This window comes from Natrix helvetica, assembly GCF_964273705.1.
Source record: "Natrix helvetica genome assembly, chromosome: 2".
Classification (NCBI taxonomy): domain Eukaryota; kingdom Metazoa; phylum Chordata; class Lepidosauria; order Squamata; family Natricidae; genus Natrix; species Natrix helvetica.
This window is the reverse complement of record NC_138552.1, coordinates 138,965,792-138,988,268: the sequence shown is the minus strand read 5'-3', so window position 1 is coordinate 138,988,268 and position 22,477 is coordinate 138,965,792. Positions and strand designations below refer to the sequence as shown.

Sequence of the window (22,477 nt, the reverse complement as noted above, 5' to 3'; positions counted from 1 at the left end):
TCACTGTATTGTTTTTAATTCTAACTGCCATCATTTCTTCTTGTTTATGCAGTTGTGATGTTCCTATTTTAGAAAGACTGGGTGGGATCTGGCATGTTTTAATGTTGATGCAGAAACTAAAAACTGTTGACTTTTATTAGAGCCATTTATACAGGTCTGACTTAAAAATGGCTCCTTGGAAGAACATTTCTACAAATTGCAAAAAATTGTAGGGTTATAGAGTCTTGTCCATGTAAGTTTTACTTCACCAAATGAGACTTTGTTTCAAATAACTGCATGGATTGCAGCTTAAACCAGCTTATTTATCAACTATACAGTGTAGGCTTGCTTTTAACTTAGGTGTTTTTGCTGCTGATTTTCCTCTTTGTGCCACGTTCTCTATAAGTTCAACCATGTTTTAGCCTACTGATTTTTGATTTTAAGTTTGCAATTTTTGGGGGAAAAAGTATTTTGGACTTGTTTTGTATTATACTTATTACAATAATTAGACACAATTTTGTAATAATGTCAGATTTCAATTATTTGCTCCAGTATTTTAGTTGGAATAGTAACAAAGCTTTTATTACTGAATATCTATGTATTTTAAACATTCACTTCCTAAGAATATTACAACGAAAAGCATTTAGTCTGTTCCGGTCCGCTTCATTGCTATGAATGAAGTGCAGATTGTTTAACTATATGGATTGACCTGATGATGTAGTTTAACTGTTGAAACATGGAGATTGTCACATCTATGCCACCTCTGAGATGGAACTCCTCAATAGGAAGTTGAAGAATACTGATTTTTGAACAGAGTTTCCAGGAATTCTGAAGATTCCTAAAATATTAGTACACTTTGCCTGAAATACAACTTTTTATCATAGTTCATGTTATGATTGTATGTAGGTTGAGAATATTTAATATTATTCTTTGCTACAAGGAAAAGGTTGTTTTAAAATTAATATCATTTATTGTTGATAGTATGAAAATGCATCCTTTAGGGCAGTTGTAGTTTTCAGTTTCAAACATACTATATAAGAGTGACAGTGATTGTGTTGTTGGAAAATAGAGAAACTATTAATACCTGAATTCTTAAAAATTAGATAGTGATGCTGGTATGTATCTGGTTATATCCATAGTATATACTTAATTACATTTAAATGTCATAGCATGCAGTATTTTGGAATTGTATGTTTAAGAAAGCAGTTGAATTCAATGATTTTTTTTTAAAAAAAAATGATGTTCCTGAAAAGCTAGTTAATCAATTTATTGGATTGTAATTCTAGCAAATTAGCAAGTACAGTAAGTTGAACTTTTTTCATGTTCTTTGTTTATATTTAGTTCAAGTTTGGACCCAGATTTTTTAAAAATATACATTGGTTTAATTTAAGAAGGCACTGTAATTTAGATTTAGCAAAATTATATTTTTAAAGGTATTGAACAGGGTATCCATTATCCCTTGTATCCTGTTTCCCCCCCCCCCCCCAAATAAGCCCTCCCCAGATAATAAACCCAATCGGGCTTTTGAGCTGTTGTGCTAAAATAAGCCCTCCCTGAAAATATTGCAACACAACAGCAGCAGCCATGAAGTGACTACGCTCACCACCACCTGAACCTCAAAAATAATAACACCGCCCCCAAAATAAGGCCAAGCACTTATTTTGGGGGTCAAAAGAAAATAGGACCCTGCCTTATTTTCGGGGAAACACGGTATTCAGTTTAATTGCAGAAACATTGGCAGCCACCCTACTAGTAAACAATTAGTTGTGATTGTAAGTCGCCCAAAGTTACCTTATTTATTTATATAACAAATAAAGGAATAAATAAGCAATGCATTCAGGAAAGTTGTTTATTAAATGTATTTGAACATGGCATATTTCTTAATCCCCCTAATATAACACAAGAAGAAATATGAAGTTTTATGAGTCTGTCAGGCTTAATGGTTAATTTAAAAAATCTTGGTTAACCTGCATTCACATGATATCAAAAATGTTAGGAAATATTTCAGATAAAGCTTTAAATACTTAGGAGTATATGTATCCAAACAATTTTTAAATCAAGATAAGTGTTACTTTATTAGCATGGATTATTCTATGTACGGTAAATATTAATACAAAAATTGATTTTGGACCAATGTAAAACTGGAATAATAATTAGATTAATTACAAAGGAAGATAGTACCAGATTTAGCTAATGGCTACCTTTGGAATTTGGAGAAATTAATTTTTACTTACTCACCTTAACTTAAAAACATGCTTTCTTAAGTATGTAAGTCCTAGTTACAAATAAAAATAAGGAACTTTATTTGTCTGTTGAAAGTAGAATGGGAGATGTAAATCCTGAATAATTAATATGGGTCGCCAAAGAGGATACGTTAATACATTAGAATAATTATATCTTATAGTTTTACATTTTTGTGTTTAACCCCAGAAAAGCATCTTACAAACAAATGTTTTGATACTTTTTCTTCTCGAGTGGACATATAACAATTTCAAAATTTGTAGGCAATGTTTTTGATGAAATAGATGTTCTAGCTAGAAGAAAATGATTGAATGCTTTCCAAGTTCAAGTTTGTTACATATATTCAATCATCAGAATAAAATATCAGCAAGCAAGAAATAATACAAATTATTTTTCAGTGTTGTATTTATTCAAACTATTTCTATACATATATCGTATTTTTCGGAGTATAAGACAAACAAAGATTTTGAAGAGGCAAATTAAGTTTTTGTACTCTCCAGACCTCCCCAAAATGGCCAGTTTTTCACGAAAATGGGCCCGTTTTTTGTAAAACAAAATGGCATGAATAGCCTTTAGGAGGCTTATAGAGTGCTCCTGGGGGTTGGGGGGGGGAGCAAGAACAAACAAAAAACGGCCTGTTTTTCACTCATTTTTGCCCTCACCAGCCCCCAGGAGCACTCTAAAAGCCTCCTAAAGGCTATGCACAGCCATTTTTGCAAAGGGGGTGGGGTTTCGGGAGGCCAAAAATGCTGTATTCAGTGTATAAGACGCACCCAGATTTTCACCCTCTTTTTTGAGGGAAAGAGGTGCATCTTATACTCTGAAAAATATGGTATGACGCAGGATGATCAAATCAATTGCTGTGTTTGGAAAGGTTCTAAGAAAAACTCTGACAGGAGTTCCTTAGAGTAGTTGTATTTTTTTCTCTTGGATTCATGCAGCTGTCTTTGTAACTGGCCATGATATGAGAAGAGATGGGTGTTGATTAAGGTGTTCCAATAGCATGACCAAATGTTGTGCTCTTTGATTCCCCATCTCTGCGCTGTCCCAAGGACTTTAGTTCTTACAAAAAAAATAGTAATCTTTAAAAATGTATCAGGATTTGTGTAAATGATACATGCATAATGGAGATGTGTAAATTATATTTTACATAATAACGTCTTCAGAAAAATAAAAACAATTTAACTCAAAAATATGTGAGCGCTAGTAGCCAAAGTGTAATTTTCTTTGGATGACTAGCAAATACATATCTCTATGTCTGTGCTTTTTTTTTGCTTGTATATAAACCTAAGGAAGCAAACATTATTATGTAAAATGGTAACTTTTGATAGAGCAAAATGTAAGATAAAACCAATAGTTCCATTTATTATTACATTTCCCCAATTAAATATTTCAGTGGAATTACTTTAGCTTGTTAGGGTTTTTGTTTTACTTATTATGCAATTCATGAAATTGGTATATATTTTCAATGTTAACTAAATTTAAAGCAGACATGCAACAGACAATTTAAGGGAGAAGAAGAGTGTTTGACTTTGCAGTGCTGACAACAAGCAAGCTTTAGTGTTTTACATAGATAAAATTTGTGTTGATCTGTGGTCTGAATTGTCTTGCTGATTGAGGTGAAAATAATTGTGGGAGGCAAGAAATAGGGATAGAATTGTTCACTGAAATTCATCTAAAACTTCCAGATAAGGTATTAAATAAGTTGCCTCTCTCTTCTATTGTACCAGTTATTACATTTAATATTTGATCTGAAGATAATAATGACATATTAAGTAGCCAATTAATTCACTCTGATGTCATTGAGGATAATTCTTTTATTCATTAGCTAATGATTTTTGAATATGTGAATAGTTTGATAATCTTGTTGCATTTCTTGAAAAATTGTCAAGGAAATAGTGCTGCTTCCTCTTAAATACTTTTTCCATTGTCCATTTGGATATGAACACATGATTGCCTGTAATCACTTGCTATCATGGGGATGTCAAATCATTATTCAAGCTATACTCCAAAACCCCTGGAGGAAAATGCATCTGAATCATGCACATCCATTCATTTATCGATAGGAAGCAATATAGTAGTTCATATTTTAACTTTCATGAGAAGAATGAGTCTTACCACTTCTTTGGTAAATCACATGCTTGCTAAATAAAGGTAAATGCTTCATTTTACCTCCAAATTACATTCTTAACTCCTAGGATCTTATGTAAATTTCTTGCAGCAAAATTGTTTATTCCCCACTTCTTTTCATATAAACTTTAATATTCTTAAGTCTGTTGGGCAGATATAATTAATGGAGTGTATTTTTTTCTCACTTACTTGTTTATCCCAATTAAAGCAATTCTTTTTCCCTGACCCCATTGAAGAGTAATAACTGAAATTTAAGGAATAGAAATAGGGGTAGTCCTCCAGTTACTATGGGAATTGGAAATGGAATTTCCATTGTTAAGCGATGCAGTTGTAAAGTATGATTTCACATGACCATATTACACAGTGACCGCAATCCCAACATTCCTCATTGTTACCTGAATTCCACTGGTTACTAGCTGAGGACCCACCCCAATCCAAAACTTTCCAGTCTTGATCCCTTCCACACTTAAACCTCAGTTCTTCCAAGATGAAAAGGACTTCAGCTCCCCCCTCCCCATCTGTGTCCTTTTGGGCACCCTGCATTCTGCCTTGGGGGAATGGTGGCAAGCAGCCCCCAGGATCATACTGTTCTGATGCTGCTTGTCACAATGCGGTTCAGGGGCTTCTTGGTGTGTCGCAGCCCTGAGGCTACAAGGAGCCCCTGAACCACAGCACACTGCTGCCCCAGCCTGACTCAGCAGTGCGGTGTGGTGTGAAGCCGCAGCCGTACAAGGAAGTCCTAGTAGTGCAGTGCAAAGCTGCAGTTGCCCCAGAAAGCACTAACTGTATGACACATTGATGCAGCCATCAAAGCCCCAGCAATGGAATACGCAGCTTCCTGGGAAACCTCAGCCCCCCCTACCCAGTCTCAGCTTCAGTTGCTCTAGCCACTCTGCATGCGAAGCCCCTGCTTCCCCATCCCAGTTGACATTCAGTATCTTCTTGCTCTTGTTGCTGACTAGTTATGCCCATCCTGACCCTTCACACGGCAGCTCCTGTTCATCTAAGACCTTCTTCCTTAAGTCTTGCTAGGGAACTACTCCGGGCAACTCTGGGAAGAAAACCTCATGTGGCAAGCAACTGCAGGCAGGCAAGCTTGATCAAGCAGCGGGAGCAAGAAGAAAGAGAAGATCAGCTAGCATTGCAGAGACCATGGATTATTGGGAGCCAAAAGGGCACACGTGAGGGGAATTGAAATGACCCTATAGTCATAAGTGGGCTACCAAGTGCTCAAATTTTGATCATGTGACCACGGGGCCACTGCAACAGCCATAACTTCAGGGACTGTCATAAATCCTTTTGTTCAGTGCCACCATAATTTCAAATGGTCACTGAATGAATTATCATAACTTGAGGGCTGCCTCAAGTTTTAGTATAAATAATGGGATGAAATTTCCATGAACCTATTAAATTGTGTTTTACTCTGAGTGAGATAGTTTTAAGCTTCTAAATAATCATGCTGCTCCTTTTTACACTAATAATGTATATGCAAAGTGTCTGCAATTTGTACATGTCTCATAAATAAGCCAAGTGATAAACATTTGAGTATGGCCAGTGTGACATGTCCCTGAAATACTGGATATTTTGCTTGTATATTGAAAATAAGTTCAATCCTTTGGGGGGGGGGGCGTTTGAGCTTTTGAAGTAAGATCTCTTAAAATCTTTCTAAATTTATTTGGACCTTTGCCTCAGTCATGGGGCAAAACGTACAAATTTCTCCTCCTCTTCTCCACACAAAGACACTTGAAAATAATAGAATTAAATAATATGTGGTAAAGACCTGTGTAGATATAATGTCATCTCTTTCCTGCTGTACTCCCCCCCCCCCCAAAAAAAAATCTTTAGGGGCTTCAGAATAGAAGAAAAGATGTACTTATTTCTACAGTGTTGTATTGAATTGGGCCTCAATCTCTGTTTATTGCAGTATTGCAAATTTTAAGATAGAAAATCTAGTTTACATTATAACTAAATTTTATACTGATTCCATTTGTTATATATTACAGTTATTGAGTCAAATGGTTATTGTTATAATGTAATATTCTTTCCGTTCAAGATGTGTATTGGTCCTGATTTTATTTATTCTGATGTTAGAAATACCTTCAAATTGAGACATACGGTTTGCAAAAAGTTCAGATTCTCTCATTTGATTTTTGAAATCATATATCATATGCAAAGTATGCTAAGCCAAATCTATTTTTTAAAATTGGTTAATTTTAGGGGTTACCTAATGTAGGAAGGATCTTAATTTACAATAATTTAGAGTTTTGGATACCTTTCAGATCTCTTAATTTTGTAGCACATTGCTTCTCACTTTCATGCCTTTAGGCATATTGAATAACAGTTCCTAAAATGCCTAATTGCTATGTACCATTTTTGGATAGATGTTCCTATAGTTCAACACTTTAAATACAACAGAATTAGAGCATTATTTTAAAAAGTGATCAAGGTAATTTCTTGAATAAAAGATGCTGCTCATCTCTAATAAAAATAAAAAATAAAAACACAGCTTAAAACAAGGAACATATTAGGCTTTCAGGTGGCTTTCACACAGTGCTTATAGGATATACCTGAACACTTTTTTTACTGGATTTCTCATTTATTCTTTGGGTGGGATTTAGCAGTGATTCTTTGTATTTCTCTTGTAACATGTTTCTAGCCAGATCACATACTTTAAAACTTAACTTAGAAGTTTCCTATTTTATTTCAACAGCACAGTAGCTTTGATTTCCAGCTGAGATTGATTCATATTATTCATTGATGTTTTAAAGAGCATTGTGTTATAATGACTACTCAAGAGGAAAGCAGCTTGCACCTATCTTCTCCCTCCTCTTTTTTTATTTGCATCTTGTAAAAAACGCAGAGAGTGAAGGACATTCAATAATGGTTGAATTGCTCAAAACTGAACAAGCAAACTTGGAGAAATTCCACACTTTTGCTAGATTTGGAAAGTTTCTTCATCCTACATAAAGTAGATATCATTGAAATCTTGTACAATGTGCTTAATATTGTTCCATTCTTATCTGTCGTGAGAAATTTTGGGGACAGTACAATGAGTTAGACATGAAAAAGGAGAAAGAAAATGATAGTTTGCATGGGCCTTCCTCTGAGTGTGCTATCTTCAAATTGTGTAACTATTGGATTGAGTACAATCCAACACTGTATACCATTTATAAGAATATTTTTGCTCCCCCTCCCCCAGTACTTCTAGTTTTTACTGAAAATAAAGCTTTCTTCTAGAGGGAAAACCCTCCCTCCCCCCTATTTTAGAACCTCATGGATATATTATTTCAGATAATAGCCAGAGATGGATAAGGTAGCTGAAAGATGGTATAAAGATGGATTCCTCATTTTAGAATGTTTACTAATGAATGGATTAAAATAATTCATTTGAAATAAAATTCTGTATTTGCTACTTGATTAATTTCTACAGAAAGTTCTGATGATGAATAGCGTTAACTAATTTCCCCCCCTATGAGTTCAGTTGCATAGTTCAACTTGAGAATTTTACAGTGTTGCTTTTTTTCTTGGTTGAAGTAGTACAAAATGTCAAAAATTAGAAGGAAGGTCACAGTGGAAAATACCAAGACCATATCTGATAGCACATCGAGAAGACCCAGTGTGTTTGAAAGACTTGGACCCAGCACTGGAAGTTCTGCAGAGGTGAGTCAAAAAGTATTCTTCCTTCTTAATGTGACACTCTTATAAACCAGAGATTATGGCAGGGAATGCTTTTCTCTTTTCCTTCTCATAGAGTAAGTCATCTTATTGGTTTAATTGGGATGCTATAAACCTATAAAGATTTTCTTATCTTAGACTGATATATTATGAACTCTTACATTGTTTTAAATGGGATAAGATGAAGATGAACATCTTTGTTTAGTACTTGTTCCTGATTGAATAAATGTTTGTGTCCATAATCTAAATATGCTCGATTTCAAAAAATAATCCACTCTTGAAGAAGTGACTCTGTTAGCTTGTTGATGTTGATGTTGTGCCTTTATGTAACGGGGTTTCTTTTAATATTTGAAGCCATCAGGATAACTTTCTTTGATGCAGTGCACCCTGTTTAACTCTGCTGACAGCTGATTATTCATTTAGAATGCTGCATTTGAATATTATCTATTTTCAACTCTGATTTTCTAGGTCCAAATCCATCCATATTCTGCAGAATGAAGCATGTGGATGGATGAATTGTTTAGCTAAAAACAGAACGAATTCCAATATTTGATTGCATGTTTCACATTTTTGGTGATACATGCCTTGCTCATGGCCAGAAAAAAAAAAACTCTTTACCTTTTAGTTGTGAGTAAGAAGAGATCTTAGTTCATGTCAATATACCTTGAAATGACTTCTGTTTAATGAGCACTGTCAGATTTGGCACTAAATTATTATTTGGTTGGAATGATATGTGGAATTATTTGTTCTGTGAGTCTTCACGCAAGCAGTATTCCAACATTAGTTTGAAATTCACCCAGTAATGTCTGTCTCTTAGACACAGTGCCGTAACTGGCTGAAGACTGGCAACTGCCTCTACGGGAACACATGTAGATTCGTACATGGCCCTTCTCCACGAGGTAAAGGCTTTAGCAGCAGTTACCGAAGGTAAATGAAGAACTCAGCTTCATATTCAAATGCTTTTTCAAGCTGTTTTCTTGTCATCTTAAAAAAAATTACAGTGCAATGATGTGCCTTATAAAGAATATGGAAATATTGCTATTCTCTCACTTTTTGAGTGTTGATTCTGAAAGTCAAAATATTTTTGTTATTACTTGATTTCTGCTTTAATAAATTTACCAATGATAATCAGAAGTGAAAATGAAATTATTGCAGTTTTGTTTTGCTCAAATTCTCTCTAGTAGGTGATTAAGACAACACCAAATTCTCAATCTCTCTTCATAAAAATTTACACCTGGCAGTGTGATCAGTAAATATGCTTTCACACTTTTATGACAAAATTATTTTTCTAGTTGTCAGTATAAAACAAAAAATGATATATATGAGAAATTTATTTTCATTAGTACCTCATAAAGAGCTTTAGTCTTACTTGTATTTACAATATGTAGTGGTTTGTTTAGCTAAAATGTATGTATGTAGTCTGGAATCCAATTAATTCCTTCCCCTAACAGATTTGCATCAGGTGAGATGGAACAGTAGCTAATTTTTGCTATCTCCTATACTTTTCCATGCATTTTCTATGTGTGTTCATGGGAGCAGGGATTGGAAGACAGATTTTGAGGTATGAAAAAGTAGTTTATAAAAGAACTAGACTGCAATCCTATAAACAATTATCTGTGAATAAGTCACATTACATTCAAGGGCAGGGGTGAAATGCTATCGGTTTGGGCCGGTTCACCTGAACTGGTTATAAAAAATGCTACGGTTCGCCCGAACCAGTAGTAAAAAAAATGCTTAACAAAGTAAAAAAAAAGTTCCGACAATCAGCTGTGCTGTGTGATTGTAGGAACTTTTTATAAACTTTTTTTTAGCATTTGGTGTTTGCTTTTGTTCCCAGGAGGCTTCCCTGAGGCCTGCTAGGCCAAAAACGGGGTGGGGGTGCTGCGAACGAAAGAAAGAGGGAGGGAGGGAGGGAGGGAAAAAGGAGAGGGAGGGAGGACCATAAATATGGCACTAGACGCAACTTCAGAGGATACCTTGAAAGAGCACAGCAATCCAGGGCTGAAAGGGACCTGGAGGTCATCTAGTCCAACCCTCTGCTCCAGCAGGACATTGTTAAAGTGAGTTTCTGTCTTTGACCCCCCCCAGTCACATGACTACATAGCCACACACCCCCAGTCACATGGCACCACCACCAAGCCACACCCACAGAACCGGTAGGAAAAAAAAAATAGATTTCACCACTGTTCAAGGCGGTTACTTTGGGAATGCACTACCAATTGTAGCTGAGAAATGCAGGAAAGGAAATGCAGGAAAATCAGGGAAGAAGCTTGGATTATTGTTTGGAATGGCAAACAGTTCATTTCTGATTTTCATATGAATGTGGAATTATAATTGTGAATTTATGTTGTATAAATTATGCTTTAGATTAGAATACAAAATGTATTAAGCAGCAAACAATCATTATATGGCCATTTTATGAATATATTTGGAGCCACTCTATTTATAGCAAATTATCATTGTCAAATGGACCAATAATGTTTTTCATTATTACAAATAAAGTGATAATGATTCTTTCTTTAGTTTCAGAGGAAGCATGATGGTGCTACAGTGTAACTAGCAAACCATATTAGTGGAAAATTTAGGCCTTTCATGCCACAACTATAGGATGGCAGAAGGTAGGGCTTCTAATCAAAAAGACAGGTGACATACTCAGATAAATCTCAGGTTTACAGAAACATAAAGATACAGTATCTTTACAGAAACATAAAGATACAGTATCTTTACAGAAACATATAAAAACACCTTAGAGAATAACCACTTTTCCCTCAAAATCAAAGAAAATACATAGGTTGGGGGGGGGGGAGAGAACAAGTAAAGATTGTTCTTGAAGTTAGGCTCTTCAATTAAGTCTCTAGTTAGTTTAACTAGAATAGTTCTTCAGTGGTGGGGAAACCTGAAACACCTTAGAAGGAGATCAAGAAAAAAGGGAGGGCACTCCAGCAGTTAAATGTTGGACAGGATGGGAGCAGAAAAAGATGGAGGAAGCAGAAGATGTTTAGAATAGGAATGTGAAATTAAAGTTGGTGAATAATCTGTCATCTAAATTGTGCACAATTTATCGCAGTCTTTTCTGAAAAATCAGTGTAATTGCATACTTAAATTCATTTGAGAAACAAGCTTGATTCTGTATATTTTTTTACTTATAGTTTTATTGCTTTTTAAAATAATGACTAGAAGCATAAAGACAAAAATGCATACATTGTCAAAGAAAAAGATAAAACGTGCTTTTTAAAAGTGCAAAAATGCAACAAAAACATGTATAACCTTTAATTATGTATAATTGTATAATCACAAATGATATGTTATGATTTTATATTTGCTCATGGAATAGTTAATAAAAATATTCAGTACTAATAACTGTTTTTATTGCATGAGTATAATTAGATATTGTAGAAATAAGAATCCTCAGTGATATTTGGGAATTTATGCTATAAAGCCTAGATTGATGACTGATCATAGTGAATTGATTTTAAAGTAAAGCAGTTCAGATCAGTAAATGAAATCATTCAACACCATGAGGAAGAAATGATTTAAAATAAATCCCATTGTAATATCCACAGTTCTGGTGATCCACAAGTCATCTGACTACACATTATTTTTTGCCATATGGTAATTAATGCATTTCATGAAGAAGTACAATTTCTAGATTGGAGAAGAGCAAGACTTTGAAATCAATGGATTTCTGATCCCCCCACCCCGGCAAGCATGTAACTCTCTCGAGCTCTTTAAATAATCATTAAATCATCAAATGTTAAATAATTATTAAATCTTCGGGAGAAGACTTGTGAACTGCTTCAGCCCCCTCCCAGTGTGATTTATGTCCTGTTTTCTTTCTCTTGTTTACAAATATAGATTGGGAGCATAGGAAAAGTTGTATAATCCTGTTATTTATGGATATAAAATGAATGTAAAGTAGGCTAGAGATGAGGATCTTATAGCCCTCCAATTATTGAGACTACAATTTTATCTTCTGTCCATAAAGTTAATAGTCAGAGATGATAAAAATTTTAATCCAATAAAATCTGGGAGGAAATAATGTCTCTCAAAATGTTTGGGAAAATCAAATGTTAATACTGTTAATTAAATAATCCTGTATATTACATGTTGTATTATTAATATATATTATATAGACAGACGTGTGTGTGTACTGACAGAAACAAACACTATGCATACACAACCATATATCTACCGGTATATATACTTTCTTATAAGATAATACTCCATGCAGATGGGAAAATGATTCTCTATTTTCAGGAATACCTGGCTAAGACCTTTTTCAGCAGCCCTTAATTGTTTATTAATATTTTTCTATTAATACTGCTGGCTTTTAATGTTTATAACATTTTTATTGATTTGCCTGTTGGTTGTTTTTTTGTCTATAAACCATTCCAAGGCACATAGTATTTGGACCAGATATAAATAGAATAAACAAGAAGTTTTGTTTAGTATCAAGATAAAATAAATGTATTCATGAAAATATAATATTGGATTATTATAGATTTATTTTTGTGTGTAGGCCACTCTATGTAACTAACTTAAATCTTAAGTAAAAATCTGTATTTAATTTTTGTTTTTATCTGTATCTCAATTTCCTAAGGATATACACTTTCCTTTTATTTATGTTTTAAATATAACATTTGAGGGGCCAGTGTGTGGAGATAACTCCAGGTAATGTTTTTCTGTTATGCTGTTCCTGTTGGAAATGGAGACTCAGTTCAGTTGGGAATAAATAAATAAATAAAACAGGACAGATAGGAAGAGTGAGAAAAAGGCTGTTCCTGAAACGCTACTAGTGCTGGGGAGGAAAGCAGATCTATTTTCATTCAAAGAGGCAGAATGGTGCTATGCACACTCTGCCAATATACTTGTTTGACAGGCTGTGAAAAGTGTAATGAACCTGCAGAGGAAAATTAAAATCTTTTTTCCTTTTCTGTCTCCTTTCCCAATGAGCTTGATCAAAATACTTGTATTCTTTTGGCTGTTATGGAGAAACAATTATTCTGAAAAATAATAGGGGGATGGGGGAGTTGTCTTGACTAGCTGTGTGCAAAAATTTGAAATGTTTTAAATTTAAAATACCTGTTCTATCTTTTTTGAGAAGTGTTTTGTGTTTAGAATAGCTTAGATCTCCTACTTCAATACTGAATGTTTCCAATTATTTTCAGTCCTTATCAACATTATTTCACTTTCCCCTTTAGCAGCTCTCTCCCGCAGGATAATTCCTTATCTTGTTAACAAGATAATTGCTTATTAACTTACTATTGAGAGAATAAAATTAGCAAATTCATGGGAATCCATTTTAATATTTCTAACTGCATTAGTTTAATTTCATATCTTTTAAATTATAAAGAGAATCTTTATCTTAAATAATAGCATTAAATAGCACCATTATTTAATTTTTCTAAAACTATATCTTCTTTAAACAACTGGAGATAGTGAATGTTTACATCCATTTTTAAACTTCTAATCATCTTAGATTTTCTGTTTCATTTAAGTCCTAGCCCTACAATTTAATATTTGTCTTACTTTACCTCAGGGTTTTAAGTTGAGCTAAATCTGAATGTCAAAATAATAAGCATTTATATCTCATATTCAAAAAAACCAGTGTGCATTTTCCTAATAATTCATCCTAGAATGGAAGGGTAAGGTGGGGATACTGTCTTTCCTACAACAATATGGAGAATTTGTAAATTGCACATTAGCTTCCATTGCAACTGCAACTAACTATACTTTTTCTTGTTGGAAAAAAAATTCTGGTACATTTTTAAAACTAGAAGCAAATACTTTGAATATCACTCAGGAACAAAATGAGAATGGTAGCAAACTAGGATGTGCCACTGAATGATAAATAAGAATGAACATGCCTTGAAAATATTTCTATATAGGCAGTCCCTGGGTAAAGAGCAATTTTCGTTCCTAATTCTTTAACGGGAAGTTGTATGCAAGTTGGAACTGCCTATTACTAAGAATGGTAGATGGCGTTCCCCTTCCTCAAGCCAACGAACTGCTGATGCCATGCAGTGCTTTCAGGATCTGCTAAAAACAGGCTTTATATTAAAAACATACAGCTTTGTGTCGTTTCAGCAGTTTGTTGATTTGAGAAAGAATAACGCTACCCACCATTTTTAATTATAGACAGCCTGTTCATATGTAGTGATGGTTCTTAAGGCAGATGTTCTTAACCCAGGGACTAGCTGTTATTTTTTAATATTTGAAGTCTTTAGATTGCCAATATCTGCTTTCAGGCAAAATAGATACAGTGTATGTTGCAGTCTCTTTCTACCTGTGGAAAACACCCATATTTTTGAATATTGATTTTTATTATAGTTTAGTTCAGCTCAGTTATTCAAGCATAGAAAAAAATGCATGTGAGTTGCAGATGCTTTGTGATTTGGGGATATAGATCAAATTTCATCTGTTTGTCTTCGTTGTGTAGCTATATATGTGTGTATGTGTTTCAAACTGCGTATATATTGAGTTTTCAGTAGTTAACAGAATGAAGTGACATCGAGTATTCCCTCAGATTTGAACTTGACAGTCTTCTTCAGATTTGAAGATGTAGGAAAAGAAAAATAGTAATTGCTCGAGGTTATTGAGGTAATTCGTTACTGTAGGCATCCTCCCAAATCATGTCTTTTTCAATGCAACTGATTATTTGTAAATATTAGGTGCTTAAACGTAAAACTACTTCTCCGTATTACTTACAGTATTCTGTAATTTCAAATATGTGGGGAAAAATTCTTGTTGAAATTAGTAACAAATCTGTAATCTATCTGTTTCTAATCTGTATCTTAATTCTAATTGATATATTAGAGAGCTTACATATTTTCTCTTTATACCAAAGTATTGTGTGCAATTGAAGGCAGGTTCCCTTTGATTGTTAGAAATGAATGCCAGGATCTTTGTGCTGGCAGAAAAGAGCTCCTAGTAGATAATTTACCAGGACTTTGGCAGCCTGAAATCTTGTAATTGCATTGTTTTCTTAGATGGAGCAGTCTGTTGTACAGAAAGTTGATATGAGGCGAATTCAAAAATTAGGGAATAGCCATATGTGATCAGGATTCCCTCTAACTAAGCTGTGAACCAGTCATAGAATATATTTATTTATTAAATTTGTATGCCACCCATTTAACTGATACAGCGATTCGGGGAAATTTATAAAGTAATAAAAAGTACCCAAAACAATTAAAATTAGGGGGAAAAAATTAGTAGAAAATTTAAAAACTGAGATGATAGGTGGCCTGGCAGTGGGGATCTTCTCTACTTGGTCAGCCGGCCCAAACATAGCAGACCCTTGCTGGGTCCCCAGGCCAAGTAACAGAGCCAAGTTTTTAGACTCTTGTAGAAGGCCAGGAGTGTGGGGGCAAACTTCATCTCAATGGGAGAATATTCCAGAGGGTGGGGCCCCACCAGAAAAGGTTTTTTTCCTGGACCCCGCCAGCTGAAATTCTTTAGCCTCTGGAATTTGAAGAATGCCCTTTCTGCTGGAACAAGAGAGGCAGGTTCCATTGGGGTGAGGCGGTCCCCCAGATAGCCTGAGCCCATGCCATAAAGGGTTTTGAAGGTGATAACCCAAACATTGAATTGAATCCAGGAGCAAACTGACAGCTGGTTCAGCTCATATAATAGCAGTGTCACATCTACCACCCGAGGGGCTATCCATGCCACTGCATTCTGTACCAGTTGTAACTTCTGGATACTCTTCAAGGATAGGTCCAGGTAGAGCGCATATATTGTCACATGAAAGAAAAGTTACTGCAATGAGAGTAATACTTGCTACCTGTGTCATGCTTGCTACTTATGACAGATAACAGTGGCATTCAGAACACTACTCCACTGTTGTTTTGCCTCTCATTATCCTTTGCTGTGTTGTTGCTGTCTTAACTAACTGCTGTGTCTTTCTTCTCCCAGGCAGCTCCACATAAGCACAGAGTTACAAGAGTCCTATCTGGTCAGCTTCTTCACAACTATAACTTGTCAAAGAAATAGAAATTCAAAGCTGAGATTTTTAAGATGCAAGAGTTGACAGACTAGACAAACCCAAATATATCAGGCTAAAATAAAATAAATATCTTGTTTAAATAAATCAGCACAGAGTATTAATCTAGTGTAATATGAATGGGAATGTATTTGTCATTCAGTATATTTATCCCTCCTGCTATTTCATGTTTTGGTTATTGCAGTTTTCAAATTCCCTGTAGTTTAGTAATTGCCATTATTGGTGACCATATCACTTAATATTTAAAAATGTGGCACCAGTTGCTAATATTTTTCTGGCCTTAATTTAGGAAGTTAATCTCAACTTTTAAGCAATTTCAATATTTGAGCCTATTCTATTTTGACTTTATCCAGATGTTAAAATTTATTAACAGACACAGAAGGCCCACCTTGGGGGCATATGAGAAAATTTTATGTACCATTTTCAGCAGTGGGAAACTCCTTCAGAATTAAGATCGGTTCTCATTCTTTAAGCTTTTTAGAAGGTGTCAGAACAAATTTATTTAATTACATTTAAATTAATTAAATTTACATTTATTAATAGTTAATATTATTAAATGTTCAGATAGTTTTGTTTCCATAGACTTTAATTTAACAAGCATACTACCTTGGTGATATTTGTCCCAAGGTAAGAAAGACATGCAGAATTACTTTTTAATGATAAATGTAAACAGTTCAGATTATTTTTGAGCTAGCCAAAAAAGAAGTGAAGCTTGGTCAGGAATTGTATGCTGTTGGAGATAATAAATCAACTGGCTTTGTTAGTTTGATTAGTTTAATGATTAAGTTTGGTTAGCCTTTGATTAGCTCCAGCTCAAAATCTTAGTAAAAGTCTGTCACGGTCCAATTAATTTCTTGTTTAAATCCTTTTTTATGCATTTGGTGTGGTCATTGGTTAGAAAGGAAAATCTTTAATATTTATTGGAAAATTTTCTGAATGGAAAATTAATGAAAAAGATTCAACTAAAAGGATTAAAGGATTGAAATACAGGTTCACATTAAGATTTAATAACTCATATGTATTTGTTCAGTCCACAGTTTTATCCGATATGATTAAATAGCTATTGTGGGATATCATAACATGTCTATTTGTGTAACTTTTTTCTTTTCTTTGGGGAAAGGAATTATAGTCTTTGAGAATAAGCCCAATGATTTTTTTTCAGTGTGTTTGCATTTTCTCTACCATTGTTAACAGTAGTTTAGCTTTATTAAAACAATCAGACAAATTCCCTCCACCTTGGGCAAGATCAGTTGTGACTTGTTATGCATTAACATGACAGGAACTGTGTTAAATAAATAAGAAATTGGAAAGATTGGGAAATGAAACTAAACTACAGAACTGCAGGACTTAAAACCTATAACTAAGCTATCTTTCTTAAATAATAAATTCTATAGAAGCAGCTGTCTTTTCTGTCTTCATTATACAGGTCACCAGAAAGGCCTACAGGGGACCTTCGGGAAAGAATGAAGAATAAGCGGCAAGACATTGAAAGTGACTCCCAGAAACATAATACAGAAGAACAGCCTTCTCCTGTTAGGGTAGGATGCATATGTCTCCAGGATTTATACAATAGTATAAGAAACAGAGAGGTGTGTCCTGTAAAATATAACTTGGCATATATAGGTTGGATCCAGGTTTGTGCCTTGATGAGCTTCTTACATTTATAGAGGGAATCAAGAGGATCACTGCTGATCTAACGGATGGTGTGATTTTCACCAACTCCCCATAGTTCCTGTATCCCTTGGTACTACTTTCCACAAAAACTATCCAGAGCAGCTTTTCAGGAAGCAGTGGGGCTGCAAAGGCATGAAGGAATTTGCAAATTTACAATCTTTTGTTTGTAGTGCTGTCAGGCTTTCATGCACCCCTACCTAGTGTTGATTTTTGCCACCAGTTATTCAAATATAATAAGTAAACCACAGTGTTATGGGCCCAGCTCCCCAAATTTCCTATTCAGTATCTGAAAAACTGCCAAATTGGGGAAGTGTAAGTGCTTGATGCTGTCTGAACTTACAGATGTTTTCTTGCAGATGTTTCATTACCAAACTAAGTAACATCATCTCTTGCATTTTTGAGTGCTGAAATAAGCTTTAGATCAGTGGTGGGTTGCCAATTTTTTTACTATCGGTTTGGGTGCGCTCACCCGACGCTTCTGGGCTGGTGGATGGAGCCTCCCGCCGCCGCTACTACCGGGCCGAACCGGAAGCAACCCATCTCTGTTTTACATTTGTATTTTTCAATCCAACCTCTCTCTTCTTTCTTTGTATACAATTTTCCTCACTTATGATTGGTCCCTTAGCGACCAGTCAAAGTTACAACCAACCTAAAGCACAGGACCTATGACCTGGATTCAAAGTTAATGATGGTCGGACTTTCCTCGTGGTCATATGGCCAAACGTTGGGCACTTGGCCACACAGCTGCATTTATGGCAGTTGGCAGCTTCCTACAGTCAGTTTAACAACAATTTTACCGAAAACTAACTACAACTTTTGACAAAACTGTATCCATAGTAAACCATTGATTTTGTTTAATGACCATGACAATCATTTAACAGCACTGCAAAAAAAAAAAGTATAAAATTGACTTCTTCTTTTTTTTTACAACCTATATGACCTACGTACCGGGCAAGCTTTATGGCTACGTATGTTGTTAGGAGTTGTTATGCAAAGAAAAGAATTTCACTGTAAATACCTAGCTTGTTGAATGACTGAATAGTTTTAATTTGCCCATGCGGAGCACATACTTATGGTCATTTCAATTTCTAAGTCTTTTCAAATGCGTTTTACTCAGGTCAAGTGTCTATGCCTGAGTTTCATTATTTTTCGTACGTATATATGCCTCTATAGTTGGCAGAGTCATGTGGCAGAGTCATGGGCAGCATATAAATTTAATAAATAAATAAATAATAAACTAACAGCTTATATTTTTAAATCATTGTGGGAAGTTGAAATGTTAGATTTATTATTTGTTAGAAAGTTCTAAATTAAATCAAATGTAGAAGTCTTATTATTTTGGATAGGAAAACTGGCTGATTCATCTGGGGAAATTGTCATTAAGAATCTGTATTTGAGGAGATACACCTTATATTCTATTATTTAAATATATGTGTAGCTTGTTAATTTAATTCCTTTCAGATGTAACAGAATGGTAGTTTCCATAATGTGTTCAAGGAGGTAATTAACTACACACTAAGACATTACCTAAAGTTTCTTGTTTAATTATAATTTCTTATAATTTATCATTTTCTTGAACACTTATGCTGTATTGGGACCAGAATTTTCTGTTGTTAAGCAAGGCAGTATTTATGCATGTATGCCACCCATCTTGCGGATCAGGGTAACCCTGACTGGCTTGTATGTCATGGTGAGTTGGAAGATATGTTTGTCTTCCTGAAATATCTTCAGCTTCAATTTCTTCACCAACTGTGAGGCATTAGCTTCTAGGTCATGTTGATACAAAGTTGGAGCCATTCTTCCTTCTATGTGGATGATACATTGTGTCTCTGGCTCCTGCATAACCTCAAATCATAATAGAGCCACTTCTATGCATAATAGCTAAGAAAGTGGGTGGTTCCCCCCCCCCCCCCAATGCTTTGTTGTTTTTCCTCCAAATATATATTTTTAGTTGTGGGCAAACAGATATTTTTTTTGGTTTTTCAGTCAAAAGCTCTTAATTTCAAAAACATTTTAGGTTTATCAAGAGTTACTTTAATATTTTTGTGATGAGATCAGAGTACTTTTTTCTGATAATTTCTCTTGCTCATCATTGTATAAACAGTGTTGCACTATGGACCTGTGGATAAGTATTCTAGTGTTTTGTTTTTAGCTTTTCAACATGTCAATAGCAGAGATCTGTGAGTTCTGTTTTAAAGATTTGACCAGTTTTCCAGCAGAATTTTTATAGATCTTGCCATAATGTCAACAGTTTCATGTAATTTCCATTTCTTAAACATATTGTTAAACTTACTAGCTAGAAATGTTCATATATTGTTACAGCCCTCCTATACTTGATAAGGGTGAATTGTCTTTGTTTTTGAATGCTCAGACAGCTGCTTAAATATGCCCATAGTTGTTGAAAATAGGCAGAAGAATAATCCCAATCAGAGAGGATATACGGTTCAGTATTTATTCATCTATGGAATTGTGTTCATCTGGCTAATTGTAGGTCTAAATAATCAGTTAACCTTTTGGAGCCTTACTAACAGCTACATATTTTTTTAAAAAATATTATTGTATCAACTAGAAGGGTGTTCAAACCTTGTCACTTGCCATACTCACTTTTTTAATAATTGAATTTATAAATAACTTCATATATATATATATGTATGAATTAGTTTTTCTGACTTATGTTGTTTACAGAGTTAAACTTCCTTACCATATTGAGATGTTAGCTTCTTTTCACATAGAAATTCAGTGAAATATATCATTTGACCAGGGATTACTTTTCATGCGACTGTAGAGATGTTAGGGAAGTTTGTTAGAACCATCAACAGAAGGTAACAACATTGGGAAAGAGCATTATATAGTTGCTTTAAAATATATATTTTGTGCACATTTTATTACATTTAAATGTTAGAAGCCTGTAAATCAAAAGCTACTGTTGGATGACATGCAGAACCAGGTTAGGAATTGATCATCTTAGAAAAAATCTATCCATGTGGCCGCTAAACATTGACATCAATCAGTGAGAACAAAAGTTATTTTAGAAATGTATTAAACCATTTCTTAATTTAAAAGAACATGCAACGATGAATTTTTGGGTTTTGAATACTTTCCCACTTGGTTTATCCTTCTCCTTAAACTTCTATTTTAAATTATATAGAAATTCATGATACAAAATGTAGCATTCAATTATAATTCCAATTTTTGATTTGTGAACAGAATGTACTGTCAGTAAAATACAGGCCTACTTTGGTTGATCTAATTTTAAGAGATAAATAAGTCTTTTGCATGTCTAGGCTGCCCCATTGCTGCCATCTTGTATTTCCCTTAATTGTTGCTTCCTATAATGTGCAATGGGAGCAAAACATTACAAAACAGCCCTAAAGTTACTTTAAAAACTGGATTCCAAATTGTGATTTCTTTGTTAAATGCTGTTTGCCACAACTTCTACTTCACACATTACAGGGAATTTAGATTACCTGCAACGTCCAGGTTTTAAACTTTCATGAAGGGAATGAAGTAGCAACTAAAAGTTGGACATCAGAGTATAGAAATCTTCTGAAATTACCCATGAGCTAAGAGCTTTGTCTAAAGCATAATCAGTATTAGCTTTCAGTTTCATGTTGTTATTCAAGGACTTTAAAGCCAAGGGCTTGCTTCTGCTTAACTTCTGGAATTCTAAACCACAGCTTAGCATTTGACCTGGAGTTATACTCTTCTTTGAGTAGGTTTCTTAGTATATATTATTAAATATAACAAACCTTTTATCAATTTCAACATTTCACCTTACTGTTTTTGAAAGTTAAGAGTTGAGTTATGAAGTCAGTTGTGAACTTACACCACAACAGATAAAAGTAACATTAAAATAGTTTTCATGTTCTGCTTTGAAAAATGCTAAGTAACTTTTTAATGTTTTCTTCGGTAGAAAGAGTCTACAAGAGGGAGGCACAGGGGAAAGGAAGATATTAAAATTACTAAAGAAAGGACTCCAGAGAGTGAAGAAGAAAATCCTGACTGGGAAACAAATAGAGACGGTAAATAGAATATGCCATTAAACCTTGCAAACAAATTAACATGTATTTTGACTTGCCATTCTAAACCTTTTGTAAAGGTCAAGCAAAAAACAGATTGTCTACAGAAATTGCTTGATTTTTCTCACCTCTCCTTTACCCTTGTAGAGTGGAGAAATGGGAGGGGAAGAGAGTTCAAGAGAATACTCTAAGCCAGGGCTGTCAAGTTCCCAGCCCAGAGGCCGGATGCATCATGCACTGGCCATGCCCACACCCGGTTTAGCGAAGTGGGGGAAAGTAACATGATGCTGCCGTGATGATGCGGGTTTGACACCCCTGATCTAAGCTGTTTGCATCGTGTGTTTGCAACTCTCATCCCCAGTTACCAATGTGATTGCATTACTTTTGATGCATAGAAGAGCAAACAACTTCCTCTCCCATCTCTCTACTTTTCTTTATCCTGTAGAGGGCTCTGTTTTGAATGTCAAAATAACACTATAAGCTATTTATGTAGCCTACAGAAATCACTCCTCGCCATGCCACAAAATAGAGAGATTGGAGAGAAAGAGATTTCGAGTGAGTAGTGCAAGCTGTTTGCATAATGCACCCACGACTCCCAGTCCCAAACTGTTGGCATGGATGCATTGCTTTCAGTGTTTAGAAGAGCCAACAGTTTGCTTGTTTGCAGTCTCTTCCCCTACAGTCTGTTCAATCTGCAATGTGTGTGTTTGGAGACAGGTGGGGGGAATGCAGTTCAGGCACAGGACAAGACATACTA

General features: G+C 34.8%; 1 protein-coding gene across 8 annotated transcripts in view; it reads left to right on the top strand.

Annotated features, from left to right (window-relative positions):
- ZC3H13 (zinc finger CCCH-type containing 13) overlaps nt 1–22,477 on the top strand; it is a 48,160-nt gene that overhangs the window by 2,418 nt on the left and 23,265 nt on the right. For 2 of the 8 annotated variants that reach the window (XM_081944563.1, XM_081944561.1), the window contains exons 2-5: nt 7,888–8,010; nt 8,843–8,952; nt 17,454–17,565; nt 21,615–21,723. In XM_081944563.1, the coding sequence (XP_081800689.1) occupies nt 7,894–8,010; nt 8,843–8,952; nt 17,454–17,565; nt 21,615–21,723 (448 nt within the window). In that variant the 5' untranslated portion in view covers nt 7,888–7,893. Of the gene's footprint in view, nt 1–7,884; nt 8,011–8,842; nt 8,953–17,453; nt 17,566–21,614; nt 21,724–22,477 lie in introns of those variants that run through there. The other 6 variants (XM_081944562.1, XM_081944560.1, XM_081944564.1 and 3 more) reach the window with 5 other exon arrangements.